The sequence below is a fragment of the Aphelocoma coerulescens genome, chromosome 6 (genome assembly GCF_041296385.1).
Source record: "Aphelocoma coerulescens isolate FSJ_1873_10779 chromosome 6, UR_Acoe_1.0, whole genome shotgun sequence".
NCBI lineage: Eukaryota > Metazoa > Chordata > Aves > Passeriformes > Corvidae > Aphelocoma > Aphelocoma coerulescens.
Window position 1 is genome coordinate 4,568,166 of NC_091020.1, and position 19,780 is coordinate 4,587,945.

Genomic DNA, 19,780 nt, shown 5'->3' on the forward strand with positions numbered 1-19,780 from the left:
GGCCAGCAATGCGGATGTGACAGCAGGAGATGGGATGGAAAAGAGCAGAGAGCAGGAGCAGTGCCAGTGGCAGAGGGGACAGACACACTGCCTTCCCACGAGAATCCCCACGCCAAAGGCAGGCATGGGGGAATGAGCATTGTCAGGGCACAAACTCAGGCCACAGAAACCAAAGCTGGCCAGCGCTATAAGAAATGCATATTTTCCTCCCTCAGACACCTCCCCAATGTTTCTCCATGCACCATTAGCAGATCTTATTTCTGCCTGGGCCAGCCTGCTTGGGAATAGTGCAAATGCAAAAACTGAGCAGTTTGATGAAATAATAAATAACTGACAAATAAGTAGATGAAGAAATATGTGGGGAGCTGCAAACCATCTCAGCCACTCCAGCAATGAGTCTGGACAGGACAGCCACAGCCATGCCATGGCACAGACCTTCAGGCCGGGAAATGGTCTAAATCAGGCTTCTTCCCTGCAGTATCCTGGGCTGCTTCCTGAGATATTGTTGTTTTTCTTCACCCTCTTGATGTATTGTCCTGCAGCATATTTGGGAGCTCCCAGTGTGTGCCAAGAAGCCTCTGGCTGTGACGCATCAGCCTGTTTTAGGCAGCCAGCAGTCGCTCCTTCCTGCAGGAGCCGGGAAGCCAGGGTTCCCCAGGGTTCCCCCACCCTCTGGTCCAGGGAACCTGATGCATTCATTTTTAACACCATTGAGGGCTGTGAAAAATGGCAATTTGAAGGAATGAGGACTATGAGCAGCATCTCTGTGGCCCTGTGAATTTTCTGGAGCTGTCTGAAAAGCAGGGCCCATTGCGCTGCTCCAAAATGTAAGCCATCCCCTGAGTTTTCCTGGATTTGGTCAAATAAAGATAGGGAAGAAAAAAAAAATAAAAACAAGCCACACCTTTCCTCAGCCTGGTTCCCAGACAATAAAAATATCTTGGAGCAGGAGCCCTGGCTTCACAGCTTGGGCAGTGACGCAATTGTGCTGTGAGCCAAGGCAGCGGGGAGCTCACCTACATTTCTTGGCTTTGCTTTTCCATAGGGTGGATTTTGAGGATCCTAGTTCCCAGGCAGCATTGGCAGAAATCATTTGAGTAAGGAAATTAATGGTCTTCCCTTCCTAATGCTCCCACAGACCCCTTCTCCTCCTCCCTGTCCATCACCTGCTTGGAGCACTGGTGAACCCCTGCAAAATCCCATAGCTCTCTTGGGGACCATACACCCGGGGCACGTTTTTCCAAGTGTCTCTCCAAATATATATGTCAGCTGCAGAGAGGGGAGGAGAGCAAGAAAAAAAGCATTTTGTGAGTATCCGTCTGTTTGCAGATCATTAATTCTCCCTGGGGAGCCCCAGAGCTCTTTCATCTGCTTTTTGCTAAGTTTAGGTCACAGAGGTTTTCGGGTGCATGTGTGGTTCAGGGAAAGGCAAAGGCACTTTGGGCTTTAGCAGATCACTGAGGAAGAATTTGGGCAGGCAACAGGAAAGCTCTTTCCCCGGCTGGGAGGCATCCAGTCAGGACAGAAACAATCCTGGCTGCTGGAGGCTTTTACAAAAGTAAGAATAGATGTTTACTCGCAGGAAAGCAAGGAACGGAAAAAGTTATCAACACCATTGTTTGCCACAAATAATTTCACCTTCTCTAGTCATACGGTGCATTCAAAAAAAGCCCTGCTGTTTCTTATTTAACATCTCATACCGGGGGCAATTACGTAGCACTTACGTAGCTGGGCTCACCCCGGCCAGCCCCGAGGGCTCAGCTCGAGCCCACCCCATGGCAGAGCCCGTTTCCCATCACCTCTACATTACTTTCTTGCTCCCCAGCGCCTGGTGGCCAGGACGACCTGACCTGAGATCCGGTTTTATGACGAGCTGCCCCTCTGCGGCTGCATTTAGGGGGCTGACAGCTCTGTAATTGCCTTTTATGAAACACCCTTCCACAACCCCGAGTGCAAGGAACTTCTCAGTGCTCAGCTAAGAAACCGTCTCTAACACATGCTGGCTGCAGCATCGTTTGCCTGGAGTCCCTTCCCCAGACTGCAGTGGGTTTTGGGGGTTCACGAGCGAGCTTAGGCAATGTCAGAGCCGCAGGGGACCAAAAACCTCCCCAAAATACTGCTCTTCAGGCAGAAGTTGTGGTCTGTCCTTCTCTGAGGCCTTCCCGGCATGTTGCTCCTGGGGAAGGGTCCTTCCACAGCTGAACCACAGCTCCCTGCTTTTCCATCAGGACCTTGTGGAGGGCTCCTTCCTCTCCTGCCATGACCTCCCCCGTCCCCTCGCAGCCCCCTACAACCGATGGCTCCCTGAAAAAGGCAGCGTGCCCAAAGCCCGTGTCCGGCCAAGGCCGAGGGCGCGGGATCCCAGCACCACCTCCTGGTAAGGCACAGCCATGCACGGCCCGCAAATCCCCCAGCAAGCCTGGGGACCACCTGGAGAGATAACCCGGAGCTGCGGAGACCCTAGTCTTCCGCGTGTCTGGCCAAGCATGGGCATCTTCCCCTTTCCCTAGCACCACGGCCGGCCCCGGGTGGCTGCGGGCGCAGGACCACCGGTTGCATCCCCCGGTGAGCGGCAGCTGCCTGCTGTGGGGTGAATAGCGGCACGGCTCACCCGAGAGGGGACCGAATTTAATTTGAGATGAATGGGCACCTCCCTGCAGCCCGTGACATTTTCATTGCGGGCTAACAAGGGTTGAAAAATCCAATTAGGTGACAAAGACGGTCCCTAATCGGCCGTGCAGCCCGGCGTGGGGCAGCCAGGACAGCACAGCATCCCACAAGCGAGCAGGGACAGACCATGGGAAAACAACAAAACACTCCAAAAGATCCCTCTTGCGATAGTGCGGAGGCCATAGTGCAGGATGGCAAGTGCACTCAAAAAATGCATTTATAGTGCTGCTATTTGCACCCCCAGGGTCCCAGCTGTAAGCCTCCCAGGTCACTGAGATACAGTGCCCCAAAGTGAGCTCGGCAAGGCAGGGACATCTCTCAGCTAGAGATTCCAAGGTCAGGGGTAAGTAACCTGCAGCCAGAAGCACACTGCTCCTCAAAGAAAATATTAATAAAATTTGGCAGACTCCTCCCATGGCACCCACCCGCCACCAAATGTTGAACAAAACCAAGTTCCAGGAGCAGGCAAGGATGAACCACATCTGGGTTTGTTACCACAGCAGCTTTTTCAAACCACAAAAGGTTTTGGATAACCTGGATTGCAGTTTTTCCATCAACAGGTGCCTTTTCCCAGTTTGAATACATGCAGCCAGCAGTACCATTTATCTGCAAGCTCTGGTGCCTCAAGTGGGGAGGATTGATGGTGGGACCCCCACACATGCAAAGCCCCCTCCTGCCAAAATGTGGAGGCATTGGGGCATCACGGGATGCAGCAAGGGCATAGCAGAGCACTGGGAAAGGCAAGGGGGGCACGCGCATAAATAACAGCTGGGGTTTGGAGGAAGGGTGATAAATGGGAATGCTGCAATCCCTTGGGAATTATTAACGGTGGGGGAGGCTGAAACCTTGGCTTTGCCCCAGGAGTCGGGCTGTGTGGAGAAAGCCAATGGGTGGGAGCGGGCAGGGGGAACAGATGGCTGGGGGAGGCCCAGGGGTCCAGCCGGGAGCAGGGGCTCTCCACCAGCACAGTGCAAGGAGCTGTGGTGAGGTACGGCAGCTGCATCTACCCCAGGACACAGCTGGGCTGCGCTGGGGAAAGGACTCCTGTGCCCTCTCCTCCCTGGAGCCCCTCGGGTGGCTCCAGCCACAGCTCCAGGTGGCCACCGCTGAGTATTGACCCAGTGCTATCTCAGCTCCCACCTTATCAGGGCAAGAGCCAGCTCTGGGCACCAGCACCTGCCCCATTAATCTTCCCCCTGTCCTGCAGGCGTGAGGTCTCCGTGCCTGAAACAACCTGCCCAGGGGGGAGCAGCCGGGCTTGGGCCCTGGTGCCCGGCACCTGGGGATGATGGACTGGTACCTGGGAGATGACAGGGAGAGAGTTTCTCTTTTCCTCTTCAGCTCGTGCTATTGTCCCTGCCCCAGAGAGGGGATCACCCTTTATACCAGGGCATATTGGTGGCAACTTTTTCCACTGGAATGTGTGTACTGAAGACTGGGGATGTGGTGCCTTGTGGAAGAGAGAAGATGAGCTCCACTTGTGAACACAGGGTGGGAAGGAGGGGAGAGATAATTCCCCTGCAGTTTCGATCTGAAATAACAAGCTGAAGCTGGGCGAGCAGCCCACATTTCACCCACAGCCTTTAGGCTTAAGGTGGAGATGTGCCAGAGCTGCACAAAGTCCAGGCAAAGTCACATCTGAGGCCCCAGAAAAATGAGGTAAAGCCTCACAGCTCTGGCTGAAATGAAAACAAAAGGCAGTGATTCTTCATGGCTGCAGCTGTAGAACCGCTGGCTACAAGGGTTAAATGCACTCAGAAATATCAGTGGGGACCATTAAGCACGAAACTTCTGTGTGTCCCTCAGGGAGAGAAGCCCCATGCTTTGACCAGGCAGAATCCCCAGCGATGATGGGGGGGCTGAGGTCTCATCCCCAGCATTCTGCTCTCACCTGTGCCCCAGAAAACACTGCTATGGGGGTGTATGGAGCTTAGAGGGGCCAGAAATTTCCTAGTGGGAAAACTCATACTCCTGCTTGTCCTCATATGGGTTTTCTAAGGACATTCCAGATGCAAGAATAACCAGGGAGGCAGGGTGACCCAAGGAAAGGCAACACTGAGCTTTTGCCATAAAACCCACCAAAGGACGCTGTGTGTCCAGCAATGGAGAAAGATGCTGGGGGTGTTACCACACACCTCCTCACTGCCTCCTCTGGGAAGGAAGAGCACCACTAAATGGTCTAAGCTGGGAAGGGTCCAACTAGCCAGCCAGGAACTTGGATTCAGAGGCAGACAGGACCTGCTCAGAGATTAGTTAGCACAGTCTTGCCCAGTTCAAAATACAAGTGCACATTTATCTACCCTTCTCCTGTGCACTCTGAAGCCCACAGCTCCCAAAGGGCAATGCAGAGCAATCTTGTTAGAAAGCAATGCCACCGCATCAGCGCTGCAAAGCCTTTGAGCAGAACAGAGGACACTGGCAGAGAGGCTGTGTCAGTGGCTGCTCCTCAGGGAGCTCACTGCTTGGTCGATGCTTTTGTCCTCTCTTTAAAAGCCCCTTAAACCCTCAGGTTGTGTTTCCTTTGACACAGGAAGGCCCAGCTCTTTTGGTGAGGGCACCACATGAAGGCCAGGCAAGGCTTAAGGTGGCTTAGGGGTACTGACACCCAGTACTATACCCCCTCGTGCCCTCCCTGTCTATGCCGTGCAGACGAGATGGAGTTTCCCCCTTCCTTACACAAACTTGGGATCTCTTTTCAGCCATTGCTCTTTTTTTGTATTGATTTTTAAAAGGAGGCACTGCAGCTTTAAAGAGCTTCCCAGACTTGCCTTTGTGACCGGAGGAGAGGGTGGGGTGGTGGCGGAGGTGGGGACCCAGAAGAATGAAATAAAGAGAAGTACAACAAAAAGAAGTTAAAAGTGTGAGTGACAAGTTTTCGGCAACAGGCTTCAGCCCCTGTGGGGTCGTTTGGGCGAAGAATGGCTACAAATGAACAAATGAGCTGGATTTTCATGCTTGGTGGACGGTGAATGAATAAGCATCTTTTAAAACCCTATCAGGAACTCTTTGGATTGTCATTATGGCTGGGAGGAGGGGGGGAAAGGCAGACTTTTGAAGGCTGATCATGTGAAAGAATCCCAATTCTTCGCCTTTTTCTCTGCCGGCAAGCACGGCTACACGAAAACGTGAGGATAGTGCAGCCGCAGCCAAGCATCCTGCCATAGCCCAGCACAGAAGCACTTCTGGGGGACACTGGTGTGCCTCCATGCACTTTGGAAGAGGTGAGAGGGTCTGCTTTGCTTGCAGGAGCCCCCGCTGTTCCCAGTGTCCTGGAGGGGACAGGCAGTGGTTTGCAACCTCCTCCTCCAAGAAACCTGACTGCAGTGTCAGCGGCAAACAATGTGAGAGGGCAGGAAGCAACTCACTTAAAGCCATATTTAGAGCACAGAGTGGAGGCCTAAGGTCAAAGGAATTGCCCTGGGATTATGGGAATCACCTTCATTTTCTTGCCAGCCTTCAGACACGAGGGAGCCGACCAGGAGCAAGGAGGAGGGGGATGAGTCTGTTGCTGAGGAAAGGACCTGGGTGTTTCCCCTTCCCTGGCCCTGACAATGAGCCTGGCCTCTCTGAACCATGCAAATAATTTACAGCCTGCGTTTTCAGCTGTTTGTTACCCTCAATCCCCCATTTTAACCTTGACTAGAACAGAGCATTGATGAGACAGTTGCAGGAGGCTTCACAGCCAGAATTTGCTGAATACCTGCAAAGCCAGAGTTCAGCAGCCACAGAGGAGAGAGAAGATTCAGAGGGAGGCAGGTATAAAGTCTCCTTATTTCTGTAATAAATGATAATACCGTGTATTCAAAAGCTCATAGAATTGTAGAATTGTTAAGGTTGGAAAAGACCTTTAAAATCATCAAGTCCAACTGATGTTTAGACTTTCTTGTCTAAACAAAAGGGGACCTAAAACTGAATATTGAGGGTATGAAAATATCAGGTTGTAGCGAAGCATTCTCCCCTGGCTGCAAAAATAAAAGTTGAGTTCACCTGGCAACCAAACCTGGCAGGGCCCAGGTTAAGTTGGTTTTCATCCTGTCGCCTGCAAGTATGTGAGGGCACAAGCCTGTGCCTCTGAAATGGTCGCGGTCCCAGCAGCCACCTGTTTCTCCCACATCTAAAAGTCCGGAGGCCATTACAGCAGCCGTGGTTATAAAAGCCGGGCACTGGCGCTGGGACTGCCCCATCAAGAGAAATGAGACCATCATGCACTAAACATAGAGAAAAGATAAATGGAAAAGGAGTCTTTCAGTCTTCATTATCAAGTTTCCATGGGTTTGCCAAAACCATAGCAACCAGTTCAAGCAATGATTAACCTAATAATGTGGAGGCAAAGAAAAAAACCGCATTCAAGCCCCTAAAGAAGAAGTCACTAGTTCTCTAGAGGTAGTAAATTCGTCCACCGCCCCCCCCCCCCCCCCATCCACCCCCAACCTACAGCCCCACGGCTGGAAGACCAGACACATCTTAAGTCTCCAGAAAAAAAGAATCAGCAGCGCAGCAATACCCACTAAAGTGACCACTCTCAGAAAATATAGCAGTATAGACATCTTTGTGAACTTTTGTAATACCTGCTCTTCACTGGAGGACTGTTGTGCTCTTCTTGCTCCTTTTCTTGCCCATGTCCACCCTGAGTTCTCCTTTGCCATTTTTCGAAAAATTATACTTTTGCAGATAAGTGAGTGTGTTGTAATCCTCCTCAGTCCCACAGTACATGCAGATAGCAAGGACAATATGATACCTCCTGTAGGGAAATATCAGAGTGGAGCTGCCCTAGCAAGGAAAAAACATTAAATGATTTTATCACCCAAATAATGGTGGTGTTTCACCTGTGGCCACACACAGAGGCCTTGGAGCACTTTGCAGACTGTTAGAGTACGAAAACAATACACAATTCAGCCAGAAAGGGGGGGAAGGGGCAGGAATACTATTAGGTCTTTCATTCTGCCTATCTGATCTACGACACAGATAGATCACGTTCGGGACTATAAGAGTACACACAGAGATAGGCACACGGCCTTTTCCTAGTCCTCAGCCTTGCCCCGTGGCCTGTGTTTCTCCAGCAATGTGGGTATTTCTTCTCAAAGCAGTGAATAGGCAAAGGAGGGGGACTCTGCATAGATGGGCAGGTCCCGGAAGGCAGCAGAAAGTGCAGATCTCCAAAAAAGCTCAAGTAGTAAGTGAGATCTGTTCACCTTGCCTGTCAACACTAGCACAGTGGTGCCCTTGCTCCCTTCTCACGGGTGTGGGGGACACCTGCAGCTCCTCTCCGTGGGAGTTTGTTGACCGAGGCTGGATCAAGTGCACAAGTAGAGGTCACTGCTTCTCCAAAATCCACCAAGCCCCATGTGTTTTCTGATCTGCAAAATGTCTGTCTGGTTAGCACCGGGGCCACGCCGGCCTCTCCCTTCACCGCAGGACTGGGTGATGTCCCCAAACAGCCCACCTGAATGGACAGCACCCCAGCAGCTCCCGGGAGAGACGCACGGGGAGCGGCTCTGTGTTACCCCGTGTCGGCTCGGGCAGACCCCAAAGGCTGAGCCCCGTCGAGGGGACAACCGCGCCGTGCCCCCGGCCCGCCTTCAGCACCATGGCCAGAGCCCGCGGCGCCGGTGCGGGACGGTGCGCCGGGGCTGCTCCGCGCACCCACCACCACCACCCAGCCCTCCCCACGCCGCTGGGTCTGCCCCACGCCAGCGCGCCCCATGGCCCTCGGGGAGCGGGAGCAGCGCGCAGGAAGGGCAAGGGGGGGAGGAAGGAGCTCCCCGCCGTCGCCCCCCCATCGGCGGGACGGGGGGTGGCGAAGCGGCGAGACAAGACCGCCGGGATGCCGTACCCGGTCAGGTTCCACTCTCGCCTCTTTAGTTGCGGTGCGGGAGGGGGAGGTTGTTGGGGGGGGGGGAGTGTGTTTGTGCATCTTTGTTTCCAGTAACCAAATTTCTTTTGTTCTACAAATTGCCTCAATAGCGTCTCTTTGCCGCGGGCAAACGGGCTCAGCTGAGAACAATTAGCATCACAATGGGCTTTTGGCCTCGCGGGCCGCTTTGTCTAGCGGCGGCCGCCCCGTCGGGGCAGCGCGGAGCGGGGAGGCGGCCCGGCCGTAAATCTACCAGCTACAAATTGCGTCCCGGCAGGAGAGGGCCGGGAAGGGCTTATGGAATTCATGCGGGTTCTCTTACCGTGTCAGGGGAGGTAATGCCCTTCCCATCTCCTGCGCTTTTAGCTGGCCTGACTCTCCCCCGCCTCCCCGCTCCAGCCCCCGCTCACGACTTCAGGTTCCGACTGATACCCCCGGTCCCGCGCCTGCCCCGGCTAAATTCACCCCTGGGGACGATGGGGTCGGCCTGAGGCGACGCTGCCCCGGGCACCCGCACCGCTCCAGATGCTGAAGCGCTGTGTCCCAGTGACGTCTTCAAAACAGCCCCGCAGCCGGGCACACCTCACCTGGAGACGGTGGAACGGGATCGGCCGCAGCTCTGCGGGAAAAGGCACCTGCAGAGAGAGGCCGATTTTAAATCCGAACGTGGGCTTCGACGGGCACACGCCGGCGTGCGCACAGGCGCGGGACCCCGCTGCGCCGCTCGTCTCCCGCAAGGGAGCGACCCCGCACCGGGCACACCGCCCGGGATCCCGAGGAAGCCCCCGCGGGGCGGGCGCTGCCCTCCCCGGCATTGGTGCGCGCGATTTTGAAACTCCCGGAGAGCGCTCGTTGATAAACACACGGCGTTGCACAGGTCTGGCCGCGACACGCTTTATTTTCCTCTTCTTCTTCAGAAAACCCAAAATATAGCTGCGGGTACAGACAGCGGGACCACCGCTGCTAAAAATACTCTTATATACAAAATACATATTTGTTACAAAAGATAATCAATAAATACCGATAGCGACAAATTAATATAATTTACCGTTAACGAGTACAAAACCGTGATTTGTTTTTGTCCGCCCGCTCCCGCTGCGCTTTCCAGCCGAGCGGGACGGGACGGGGCGGGGGGGAGCGGGGCTCCCACCGCCCCCCGGCGCGCAGCGCGGGGAGTCCCCGCTCCGCCGCGGCGGCTCTTTGAAGGCCGCAAGCGGGGGGACATTGGCCGGGCAGCGGGCTCAGAGGAAGGCGGGGAAGGCGGCGGGGCCGCGGCGCAGAGCGGCGGGTGGCGGGGCCGCAGGGCAGGGCGAGTCCCAGGGCCCGGGGGAGGCGGTGGCAGGGGGTGGCGGCGGCGCGGGGGGCTCGGGCAGGTTCTGCTCGGCCAGGCGGAGGCTCTGTGTGAGCGCCCAAATGTAGTTGTGGGCGAAGCGGAGAGTCTCGATCTTGGTGAGCTTGGCGTCGTCGGGAAAGGTGGGCAGGACGCTGCGGAGCGCGTCCAGGGCGGAGTTGAGGTGATGCATGCGGTTTCTCTCCCGGTCGTTTGCCTTCATGCGCCGGCTCCTCTTCTGCTTGCTGAGCAAGCCCTCGTTGCGCGCCTTGCCGCGGCCCCGCCGCGTCTTCCCCTTCCTGCGGGCCGCCGTCTCCCGCGGGGCCAGGGCGGTGCGAGCCGGCGAGGCGCCCCGGCTGCCCGCGGAGCCCCCGCCGGCCGCCGAGGAGGGGTCCTCGGCGCCACCGAAATACGGCTGCCCTTCGTCCGGCGAGCGGTCGCTCTGCGGGGCCATCCTGAGAAGCCAAATCCGCGTTGGCCGGCCCGGGAGAGCCCTCTCCCCCGTGGCTGTGTCTGCTGAGCCCAGCCGAGGCTGCAGGGCAGAAGAGCGGCTCTGGCTGCGCGCCCCGCGCAGCTCCCCCCTCCCCGCAGTCTCTCGAGTGCGGGCAGGAGAAGTTGTGCCGCCGGCACACGACTGCCGTTAAGCCCCTATATATAGGGCCGGCAGACAATGGGGATTTCCCGGCCGGGTGGCGTGTGCGCCCCCCCGCACGCACCCACCCCTTGGCACGCTTTTATCTTATCAGCCCGACGGGAGCGTGCCGGGCCCGGCACCGCCCGCTGCCCCGGCCCCGCCACGCGAGACCCCGCTGGCTTCCACGCAGCGTCGTGCCGCGCCGGGACCCCCCGCCCCCGCCCGCCCCTCTCCCCCGGCCCGGCCCCGCCCGCCAGCCCTTCCCTGGACGGGACCCCGGGGCCGAGCCGCCGACCCTGGGCGGGGGGGCTGCACCACGGCCGGGGCGGCCGCACTTTCCGGGGCTCCGCTGGGGTGCAGTGGGGGTCGGAGCGGGGTACAGAGCCCCAGCGATGACAGGAGGCTCCCCAGCACTCGGCTGCGTAGCGCAGGGAAGCGCCGGGCCCCGGAATAGCCGGGCACGCACCGCTGCACCAGGCGGTGTCTCCCCCGGTGCCAGACGTGAAGGTCCAGATGGCACCATTCCAGCTCCGTTCCCCTCGGCACACCTACAACCACTTCCCGCTGCTCTGGCGCCGCAGGGCACTCTCGGGACATCCCCTCCGATCCCGGAGGGGAACCCCGCCGCCTCTCGTCACCCTTCTCCTCTCCCCTGCAGCTCCGGGAACATCCTCGCGCATCGACCGGCGGAGCTGTGGGCGCTGCGCTGCGGGAGGCGAGCGCCAGCACCGGAGGGGACGGGACGCCATTCTCCAGTCCTCACCCGCGTCGTGACTTTGCTCCCACAAGGGAAATAGGGGCTGGATCCCGCGGGGGAAGGGCCCTCCCAAGGCCCGAGGCCACCCCAGCCCCGTCGGCCCGTCTCTGGTCCCGGGGACAGCCGCGCTTCTGCCGGAACTCAGTGCGCAAAACGTGCCGGAGACTTTTGCGCACCGGCTTCGGCGGGCGGCGGGGAGCGGCCCGGGCCCGGGGCACTTTTCTCCGGCGGAGGGCGAGGGATCGAGGGCAATGGGGCCGGGGTCCCCCTGCACGACACGACGCCCCCGGGGGTGCGGGCAGGGCCTCCGGGAGGGCGCAGCCCCTGCGGGGCGGGAGTCCCCCCTCTCCTTCACCAAAGCGGCGCGGCGGATCCCGGTCCGGTATGCCTGTGCCGGGAGCAGCCGGAGCGGCCCCGTTGGGCCGCGGCGGGGCGGGGGGCAGCTCCCCATGCCCGGCCTGGTCCCTGGCCCTGCGGGGTGGCCTTGGCCGGCGCGATGCGCGGCGGTGTGGGGCTGTGCGCTCTGCCTCTCCAGGAGCGCGGTGCGGCGGGCGGACAGCCCCGCGGGGAGGGCGGGGGAGGGTGCCGAGGGGGGCCGGCCACCGCGGCGGCTCGGGCGCCCCTTCTCGAGGGGCGGCTTGGAGGGCAGCGGAGGATGAATAGGAAGGGCCCGGCGGGGTTGGGGGGGTTTTTTTGTGCCTCTGCAATTGGATGACAAAAAAATCTGGCGAGCGAGTTTCCAAGCCTCAGACTGCCCACTTCAAACGTCCTTCAAACAAAAGCTGAAGAGGAAAAGAAAGCCCCACCTGGTACCGCTGTTTGCTAAAATAATAATAAATAGATTTCGTTTAATAAATAATTACAAGAGATTGTAAAGTGGAGTGCTTTGGGAAGCATTAATCATGGGGCTGGGGGCAGACATCACCTGCTGGCAAACAAGACAACTTTATTGTTAAATCACCTTCCCACTGCCATTTTCCGATAACTCTCTCCCGTCGCCACAAAGCCCGGCCGGGGATGTTTACTCATAGTTAGCATAACAAGCACCATATTACCACGAACGTGATAAAAACCTGCGGGGGCACTGCTGCGGGCTCCTGCTCACACCTGGCCGGGCCGCCCGGTGCGGAGCTGGCACCCAACGGCCCTTCCTGGAGGGGCCCTGCTGCCGTTTACATTGGCCTGGTTTATGCTGCTTTATAACAGGTTTACTGCAATCCCTATCTCCCGGCCCTATTTGTCTTATTTTATTGAAAACATATGGTAACCAGAGCGGCCCCGGCGCATCCCTCGCCTGCCAGGCGTCGGGAACGTTTGGCGAGCCGGGGCTCGGCCGCAGTCCGCCCGCCCGCCAGGGGCTGTTTGCTCGGGAGAGGGGAGGGCAGATAAGGCTGGGCCCGCTCTCCGTCCTGGGGGTGATCTCAGGGTCCGGGGGCAGCCGGCCGCTCCGTGCCCTCCACCCAGCCCGGGGCCACCGGTGCGCGCCGGCGGGGCCGGTGATGAGGCGGTGGCAGCGGCGGGCGCACGGCGGAGGCACCTGCCCCGGCGGCCTCCCCGTCCTCCCCCCGCTCCCCCCGGCCGGGCTGCTCAGGAGGTACCGTGATTTGCGGTGCCATATGTCGGGCGGGTCGGCGGAGCAGCTGCTGCCCCGGCCCTACCTACCCGGCGCATAATACCTGGGAGCCGCAGCCCCGCGTCCCCCTTTGAGAGGGCAGCGCGGCGGGGCCGGGCCCGCGCCGCTGTTTTGTGACTTTATTGTGGCGCCCAACAGATGCACGCCGGCCCCTCCTGCCCCTCACCCCGGTGCGAGCGCGCTGCTCGGGACACAAGGAGCACAGATGCCAGGCGCAAGGTGCACCAGATGCCCCCCTTTGTGAATTCAAACAATATTTCTCCCTTCCTCCCCCCCTTTCCTCCTTTTCCTACAAGAGTGAGAGAAGAAGAGGCGCAAAAAGAAATATATATATAAAAAACAAACTGGAGAGGAAAGGCGAGCCCCGGCAAGAGGCGGCTGCAGCGCGTCCCCGGAGCCGCCCGACGGAGCGCACGGGCGGGCGCAGCAGCGCGGCCCCGGGGAGGAAGTCGGCCACGGGCAGGGACCAGGAATGCTCGCCGGGATGGAAGGAGCCGCCTCGGGAAGTCGTTCATTACCTGGTGAGCGCTGAGCTGGGCACAATAGAGCACGGTCTGTCCGTTTAATGGGCAGCTGAGGGGTGGAAGTTCCAGAGCGAGCCAATGTGACCAGTCCTCAGCACTTGTTACGTTATCATGCATCAAAATGCCCCTTGGGGCCGCGAAAATGCTCCAAGAGCTGGAGAACCTCTGCGGTGAGACAATCTGAGAGACCTGGGGGTGTTCATCCTGGAGAAGGGAAGGCTCTAGGGAGACAATATGTTAGAGCCCATTCTAGTGCCTAAAGGGACTCCAAGAAAGCTGGAGAGGCCCAGGCACAGGTTGCCCAGAGAAGTTGTGGCTGTCCCATCCCTGCAATCATCCAAGGCCAAGTTGGACAGGGCTTGGAGCAACCTGGTCTAGTGGATGGCATCCCTGCCCATGGCAGTGGGGAGTGGAACTAGATGATCTTTATTATTCCTTCCATCAAAACCATTCTATAATTCTGTGCAAGGAGAAATAAGCCCTGGGATAAGGAATGCTGTCACTTCACCAGAAGAGAAGCCCTGATAGAAAGCCCAAGAGTTTTCAGTGTGCCATCCCACTCTACAATAAACCTCTCTCCATACTTATGTGCCCTTAAAACAGCCTGAAAGGAGATGCCATCATAAGGCTGCAAGAGCAGACAGCTGTTCTGAGACATTCTGGGTCAGAATGCAACAATCTTTAGCATAGAAAAAACCTGAATTATCTCTGGATAGGAGAGAGGAAAGGAAAAGAAATACGGTGGAGAGAAAAGGCAGGGAACCAATGCCAAGTACAAAAGGGTTGGTTGGGTTCTGGTCTGTGATGCCTACAGGTGAGTCCTGTGAAACCTGTTATCTTAAAATATTTACTCAACCATCCAAGCATCTACCCAGGTAGAGAAGGATGCTCCTCACTTCTCTGGGAGCCAGTCTCCTGCTGTCATTCCCACCTCTGCCAGGCTTGCTCCCCTCCCCATTGTGGGCAAGTGGCTCCTTGCCCAAGCTTGTCTCACCTGCCAGAAAAAAGGGTTTCTCCTCCACCCTGATGATAGCCTGAGCAGGCAGGGTGGGTTACACATCTCCCTCACTTAGGTGTTCCAAGTTCTTTAAACTTCACACCAAGTTTGTGGTGAGATCTGGCAGAATCCAACACCAGCAGCAGCAGCACTCAGACTTCACCAGCTGGCATTGGTCCATTTACCAGCTACCAGTTGGACAACACAGGCTTGAGGCTTCAGTACATGCTTTCATCAACTCTCCTTTGGCCATCAGTGAATAATTACAGACCATAGATATGTTGAGCTCAAACTGCCACCTTCCTGACCAGCCCTTCATTCCCATAAGGATAAAAACATAACTTCTAGCATTTTGATGCATGGTGGGGTTATAAGCACAGCAGACTGGTCATATGGGCTCTCTGAAACTCCTCACTCTGCAGCTGCCCATCAAACAGACAGATGGTGCTTCCTGACCTCCAAAAATAAATAAAGATGTGCTTTCCTCTCTTGATTTAGAGGCTCCACCTGTCAGACTTTGAACATAGCAGAATGCGCCAGAGCTGGCTTTAGAGAAGCAAACAAGTTGCTAAAAGCCAGGAGTTTGGAAGGAAATACTCTGTCCAATCTGGAAAAAAGAGCAGAGGTGCCTTGATGGACTCACACACCACTCACCCCTCTACAGAGCTTCATCGAAGCCTTCAACATGAGACAGAGCAAGATGGGGGGGCTTTAACCCTTTCTTTGCCAACTGAATTTGGTGCCAGGTCGCTGCCACCACAGAGAGATGTGCCCAGTGTGGTGCAGGGGTCACTGCTTAAGCCAAACCCCTGCTGCCAGGAGGGATGTGACTCAAAGTTGTGGTGTGGCTATTTTCCCACTGTCCTCACGTACTTACTGGTAACCCCATCGCCATTCTCAGCTGTGCCATCCACATCTTGTAGCCTACAGTGCTGTGATGACTGGCCCACAGGGCTGAATGTCCTTGCAGCCCCCACACCAATCCCAGCAACACCCATGCTCCCAGTGCATGACCCCATCCTCTCCCTGACCAGCCCTGTGCCAGCCTGATCTTTTCCCATCTGCTCCCTTCTTTCAGTCTCAGGAAGCATCATCCCTTCCTCTGCTCCAGCTTTGCTCCCTTCCCCACATCTTTACTCCCCTCTTCTGGTACATCTTGCCCTGGTGTCCCTGTCAGGCAGCCATGGTGCTCCATCGCAGCTTTCCCCAGCCATGCCTGACCATCTGCACACACCCTGTGCTGGTACCCCCTCTCCCAACCCTTCATCCAGCACTGGGCTGTCTCTACCAAATCCCTAACCTTTGATTTGGAGCCTTCTCGTGCCCTGCACTTCTGCAGTGCTGAGGAGAAGACAATTTTATATCCAGATGGCACCATTTCCTTCCCAAGTCCAGGTGTATAAATGAACCTGGGGAGTCCATAAGTAGCAGAGCCCCTCCTGCTAGCTCATGCCAGGACCTCTGCAAAGGTGAGCACCCAGCCTGACTCCTGGATCTCAATAAGAAATTATGTATTTGCAACAAAAATGAAAAATAAAAGATCCATGTATTTTCACACAAAACACTGCAGTTGTAAACCAGTATTTTAGCTGCAGCCCAGCTCTGCAAGACAAGTTACCACCAGCCAGTGTGTGTGATTTTGGTGAGCCACAATCTAAACTCATGCCAACAGGTTGCAGCGGGAGAAAGGCAATGATCTCAAGGCAGGTAACAGTAGGGAAACCTCGAAGCACTCGCCACCTGCGTGCAGCCAGAGCACTGTCACCATCTGCCCCAGCTGCAGGGAGGGGAGCGCAGGACGAGCCCTGCCCGCGCAGCTGGGCTTGAGCACGAGCTGGGGGGAATGCTCCAGCCCTTGGCCTAAAGGGTCCCAGCAGCTTCCTGGGTTTTATCAGCAGCCTCAGCATTTTCCTTCATTGTCAGGCGCCCAGCCCCAGCTACCCCCCGCAGCTCCCGGGTACCGGTGTTTTTCAGGGTCTCTGGCTCCAGCAAAGCCCCCGTGCTCAGGGACACATTATCTGACATCCCCTCATCATCTGACATCCCCTCACTCCGGGGGCTACACCTCCCTCCCCCAGCTCTTCACCGCAATCCCCACCATTTTCCACCATCATTTAAGTTTCTGAAGTAATTTCTTTTTTCTTTTTTTTGTCCTTTTTTTTTTTTTAAAGCAAACCATCTACCATATGTTCTCCCCTGAAAGGGGCAATTGTTAACAGATCATTAAAACACCGTGGCGAGTGCTCTGAGATTCCTTCCCTCAGTCTTACGCATTATCCCGTCTCTGTCACCCTTTCAATGCGGCTTTGAGGGCTCTGCTTTTCTAACTTCCTTCTCGGGGGGGAAAAAAAAAAAAGAAGAGAGAAAGAGCCACTAAAATGACCCTCTTCACAGCTCTCCTTGCTTTTCAATGTCTTTTGCGACACCCAACAATAATTGGGGTGGGGGGCTGGCGTGCCGCTGCTGCTGTCACCAGGCTGGGGGTGACAGGGCCACATCCTGCCCTGTTCACAAGGTGCCAGAGTTGGGATAGCAGGATGAGGGGTAACAGGGGTGCTGCAGGCACCCCGTGTGTGCTGACAACCTCTCCTTCCACTGCTGGGCAAGGGGACTGCTTGTCATGGGAGGCTCAAACAGCACATCCCACCCAGCCTGGTGCTGTCCCTGTGCCTGGGGTGGGGGCTGTGGGATGACCCCATGACACACACATGTACTAGGCTAAGACAGGCAGTATTCCTTAGACAGCTCATTCCCTCAGGTGCATTGGATGCTTTCAGCAGCACAAATACATTTCATATGGAAATAAGCTAACAGCTGGCTGGGAACTGAGCTAAGCCCAGAGATGGAGCTGTTTTGGGGGCTTGGATATTTCACCTCCCTTTCCTGGAGAACTAACACTATTTTAGGAAACGCCAAATGATGGGAAGCTGGGGACCATCAGGAGATGGACCACTTCTGCCTCAGCCATGGTCTCAGCTTAGTGGAGCATGGGCACAACATAGGAACATTCCCAGGGTTGTGCCCATGCACCTCCCAGCCCCATGTGCAGGGAAAGGGACCCTGGGAGTGCTCCTTGGATGAGCCAGGAGGACTTGCAGCTTCATGGACCCTCACCACCAAAGTGGGGCAAGGAGAAGACCCAGCAGGGGCAAAGGCACATCCCAACCACAGAATTACACAGGCCCAATTCCAACGTGAGGGCTGCCAAACTCACCATGAGCACCAGCAGCATTTGGTTGAGGGGCACTTCCTGCAGGCTCTGTACTCTTGTGATCAGGAAGGACAAGGCTTTCAGAACTCACACAGCAGTTCCTTACCTGCATCTTCTCCCCTTCTGCCATGGATTTGGCCATTCCTCCAGAAGATCATGTTCCCCGACCCATCCAGCCAAGCTCCAGGCATGGTTTGTACCTCTGCTCTGGCACAGCCGCCTTTCCCAGCAACCAGCATGAGGCCCTTTGAATTTTCACTTCCCTATCCCAGCAAAGGAGTGTGCTGCATGGGACAGGAGAGAGCACAACACCCCGGCTGGCAAAGAGGGGGAGAGGCAGCTGTCCCAGTCTGCAAAGTCCAGTTATGTTTGAAAAACCCAGAAACTTCAGAGCCCTGCACATAGACTTCTCCCAGAACCGGTATTCCACAGCAGCTCAGCAACTTTGCCAGTGCCTGCATGTAGCTCCAGGGACCTCAGAGGGCTCCCTTCCTCACCTGGCAGCCTAGTCCATTCCCCCAGCTCTTGCCCTTCAGCCAGCAGGTTTTCCCCAGTACCCTCCAAACCCCTCAGGGTGTTACATTTATTTTAACCCAGGAAGGTGTAGCCTCAAGCTGGGGGAAATGGTGCTGCTCCTGCTTTGCTCCAGCCGAGGGTTCTGCCCTGGACAGATTCCACTGCAGAGTCCCTGAGCATCCTGGGAACACTGCAGCAAAGCGATGCTCAGCTGCTGCCAGGAGATCCTTGTGCTTGCCCAGGCAAAACCTCCCATCCCAGCACCCGTGGTGCTGACCCACAAGGAATTTCCAAGCAGGGCTGAGCACTGTGGTGGGGGTGGGATCAGTAACCAGTACCCAATGCCCGGAAGGATGAGGCACATCCATCCTTGTCCTGGCTTGCACATCCCAAGCAGGTCGGCTCCTCTCCTCCGCTTTCCAGGATGGCAGCTTTTAGCTCTTCATCAAGGACAAAACTTTCTACAGGAAAAAAGTACCTCCTTCAAAGAAGCACACCGGAAACGCAGAGGACTCCCACTTTCCTGAGGGGATTTAACAGCTGCCTTTGCAGAGGGCTCTTAACACTGCTGTGGGGCAAAATGTTATCCCTTAGAGCTGCAGAGACAGACTTCAGGCCAGGAGCTGAATCCAAACCCAAGCAGTACTTTCATCCGAGTGCAAAAACAGATGCAGCTGTGTCAGTTTTAAGCAGCATGATGGACTGAATGTAATTTTGACAAAACAAACAGCAGCGTGGCTCTCCCACCACAGATGAAGACGCCGCTCTCTCGCCCCCTCTTCCCCAAAAGGCACAGACATTAAATGAGGATGCAAACCCAAAGCACTGTTGTCCTTGTGGTCGAGGTGATCTACCTGGCCCAGCACAACCCACAGGGTCCCAGCAAGTGGGAGCACCTGCCCTCTGCAGTTGAACACCCACCACATTATTTTTTACCGAAAAGCAATTCCTGAGCCCACACAAGAACCTTTGAATAATCAGCTGGTGCAGAAAAGTTGTGAACACTGGGAAGTCCTATTGAAAAAAAGAGCTTTAGGAACACAAATCCACAAAACAACTTTTAGCTAAATGGGCTTTAGATCTTAAACACTGATATTTTTCCCCATCGAGGGAAATTAGCTCAACCCACCTCCGAGGCGTGTTTCCCGGGTGAAGTTGTAACCAGCAGCTGTATCCCGAGTGTCCCTCTCTGCCTCACGAACAGATGATAATCACTGCAGAGGTTTGGCCCTATCGAGGGATTTCCTTGGAAGCTGTGCCTGCACAAAGGGGCTTCTTGAAGCAGAGCAGGGGAAAGGGCCACTGAAGAAACCCTGGTGCCATATGGATGCAGAGATTTAATTCCCGGCGAGCAGAGATTTAATTAGTGCCTTGCGGTATGGCATATCCACACCACCAGAGGGAGATCCGCTCGGCCTGTCTCCTCCGGATCTGTGCTAGTTAAAGGTTTTTATCAAGTATCGGCAGCAGCATAAACAGAAGACACTGGCGCGCGATGCTCCAGCCGGGCACGCAGCTCACCAGCGTGCATCGCCCAGGTGCTGTGCCAAGTCTGTGCCTCTGTGGCCTCTAGTTACTTGAAATAGAGAGGTAAATCTCTTTTTCTAGCTGAATGGTGATGGAAAGCAGGAACACATGGAGCATGAACCACTGG

The 19,780-nt window shown here is 56.2% G+C and overlaps 1 protein-coding gene across 1 annotated transcript; it reads right to left on the minus strand.

Moving 5' to 3' along the window:
* Positions 1-9,707: 9,707 nt before the first annotated feature.
* Positions 9,708-10,512, minus strand: NEUROG3 (neurogenin 3). Its single transcript, XM_069020385.1, has one exon. The coding sequence runs from the start codon at positions 10,306-10,308 to the stop codon at positions 9,766-9,768; it is 543 nt and encodes a 180-aa protein (XP_068876486.1). The 5' UTR covers positions 10,309-10,512; the 3' UTR covers positions 9,708-9,765.
* Positions 10,513-19,780: the final 9,268 nt, after the last annotated feature.

Excerpts from the sequence above, each read along its gene's own strand:
- NEUROG3 (XM_069020385.1), bottom strand. The coding sequence starts at position 10,308 with ATGGCCCCGCAGAGCGACCGCTCGCCGGACGAAGGGCAGCCGTATTTC.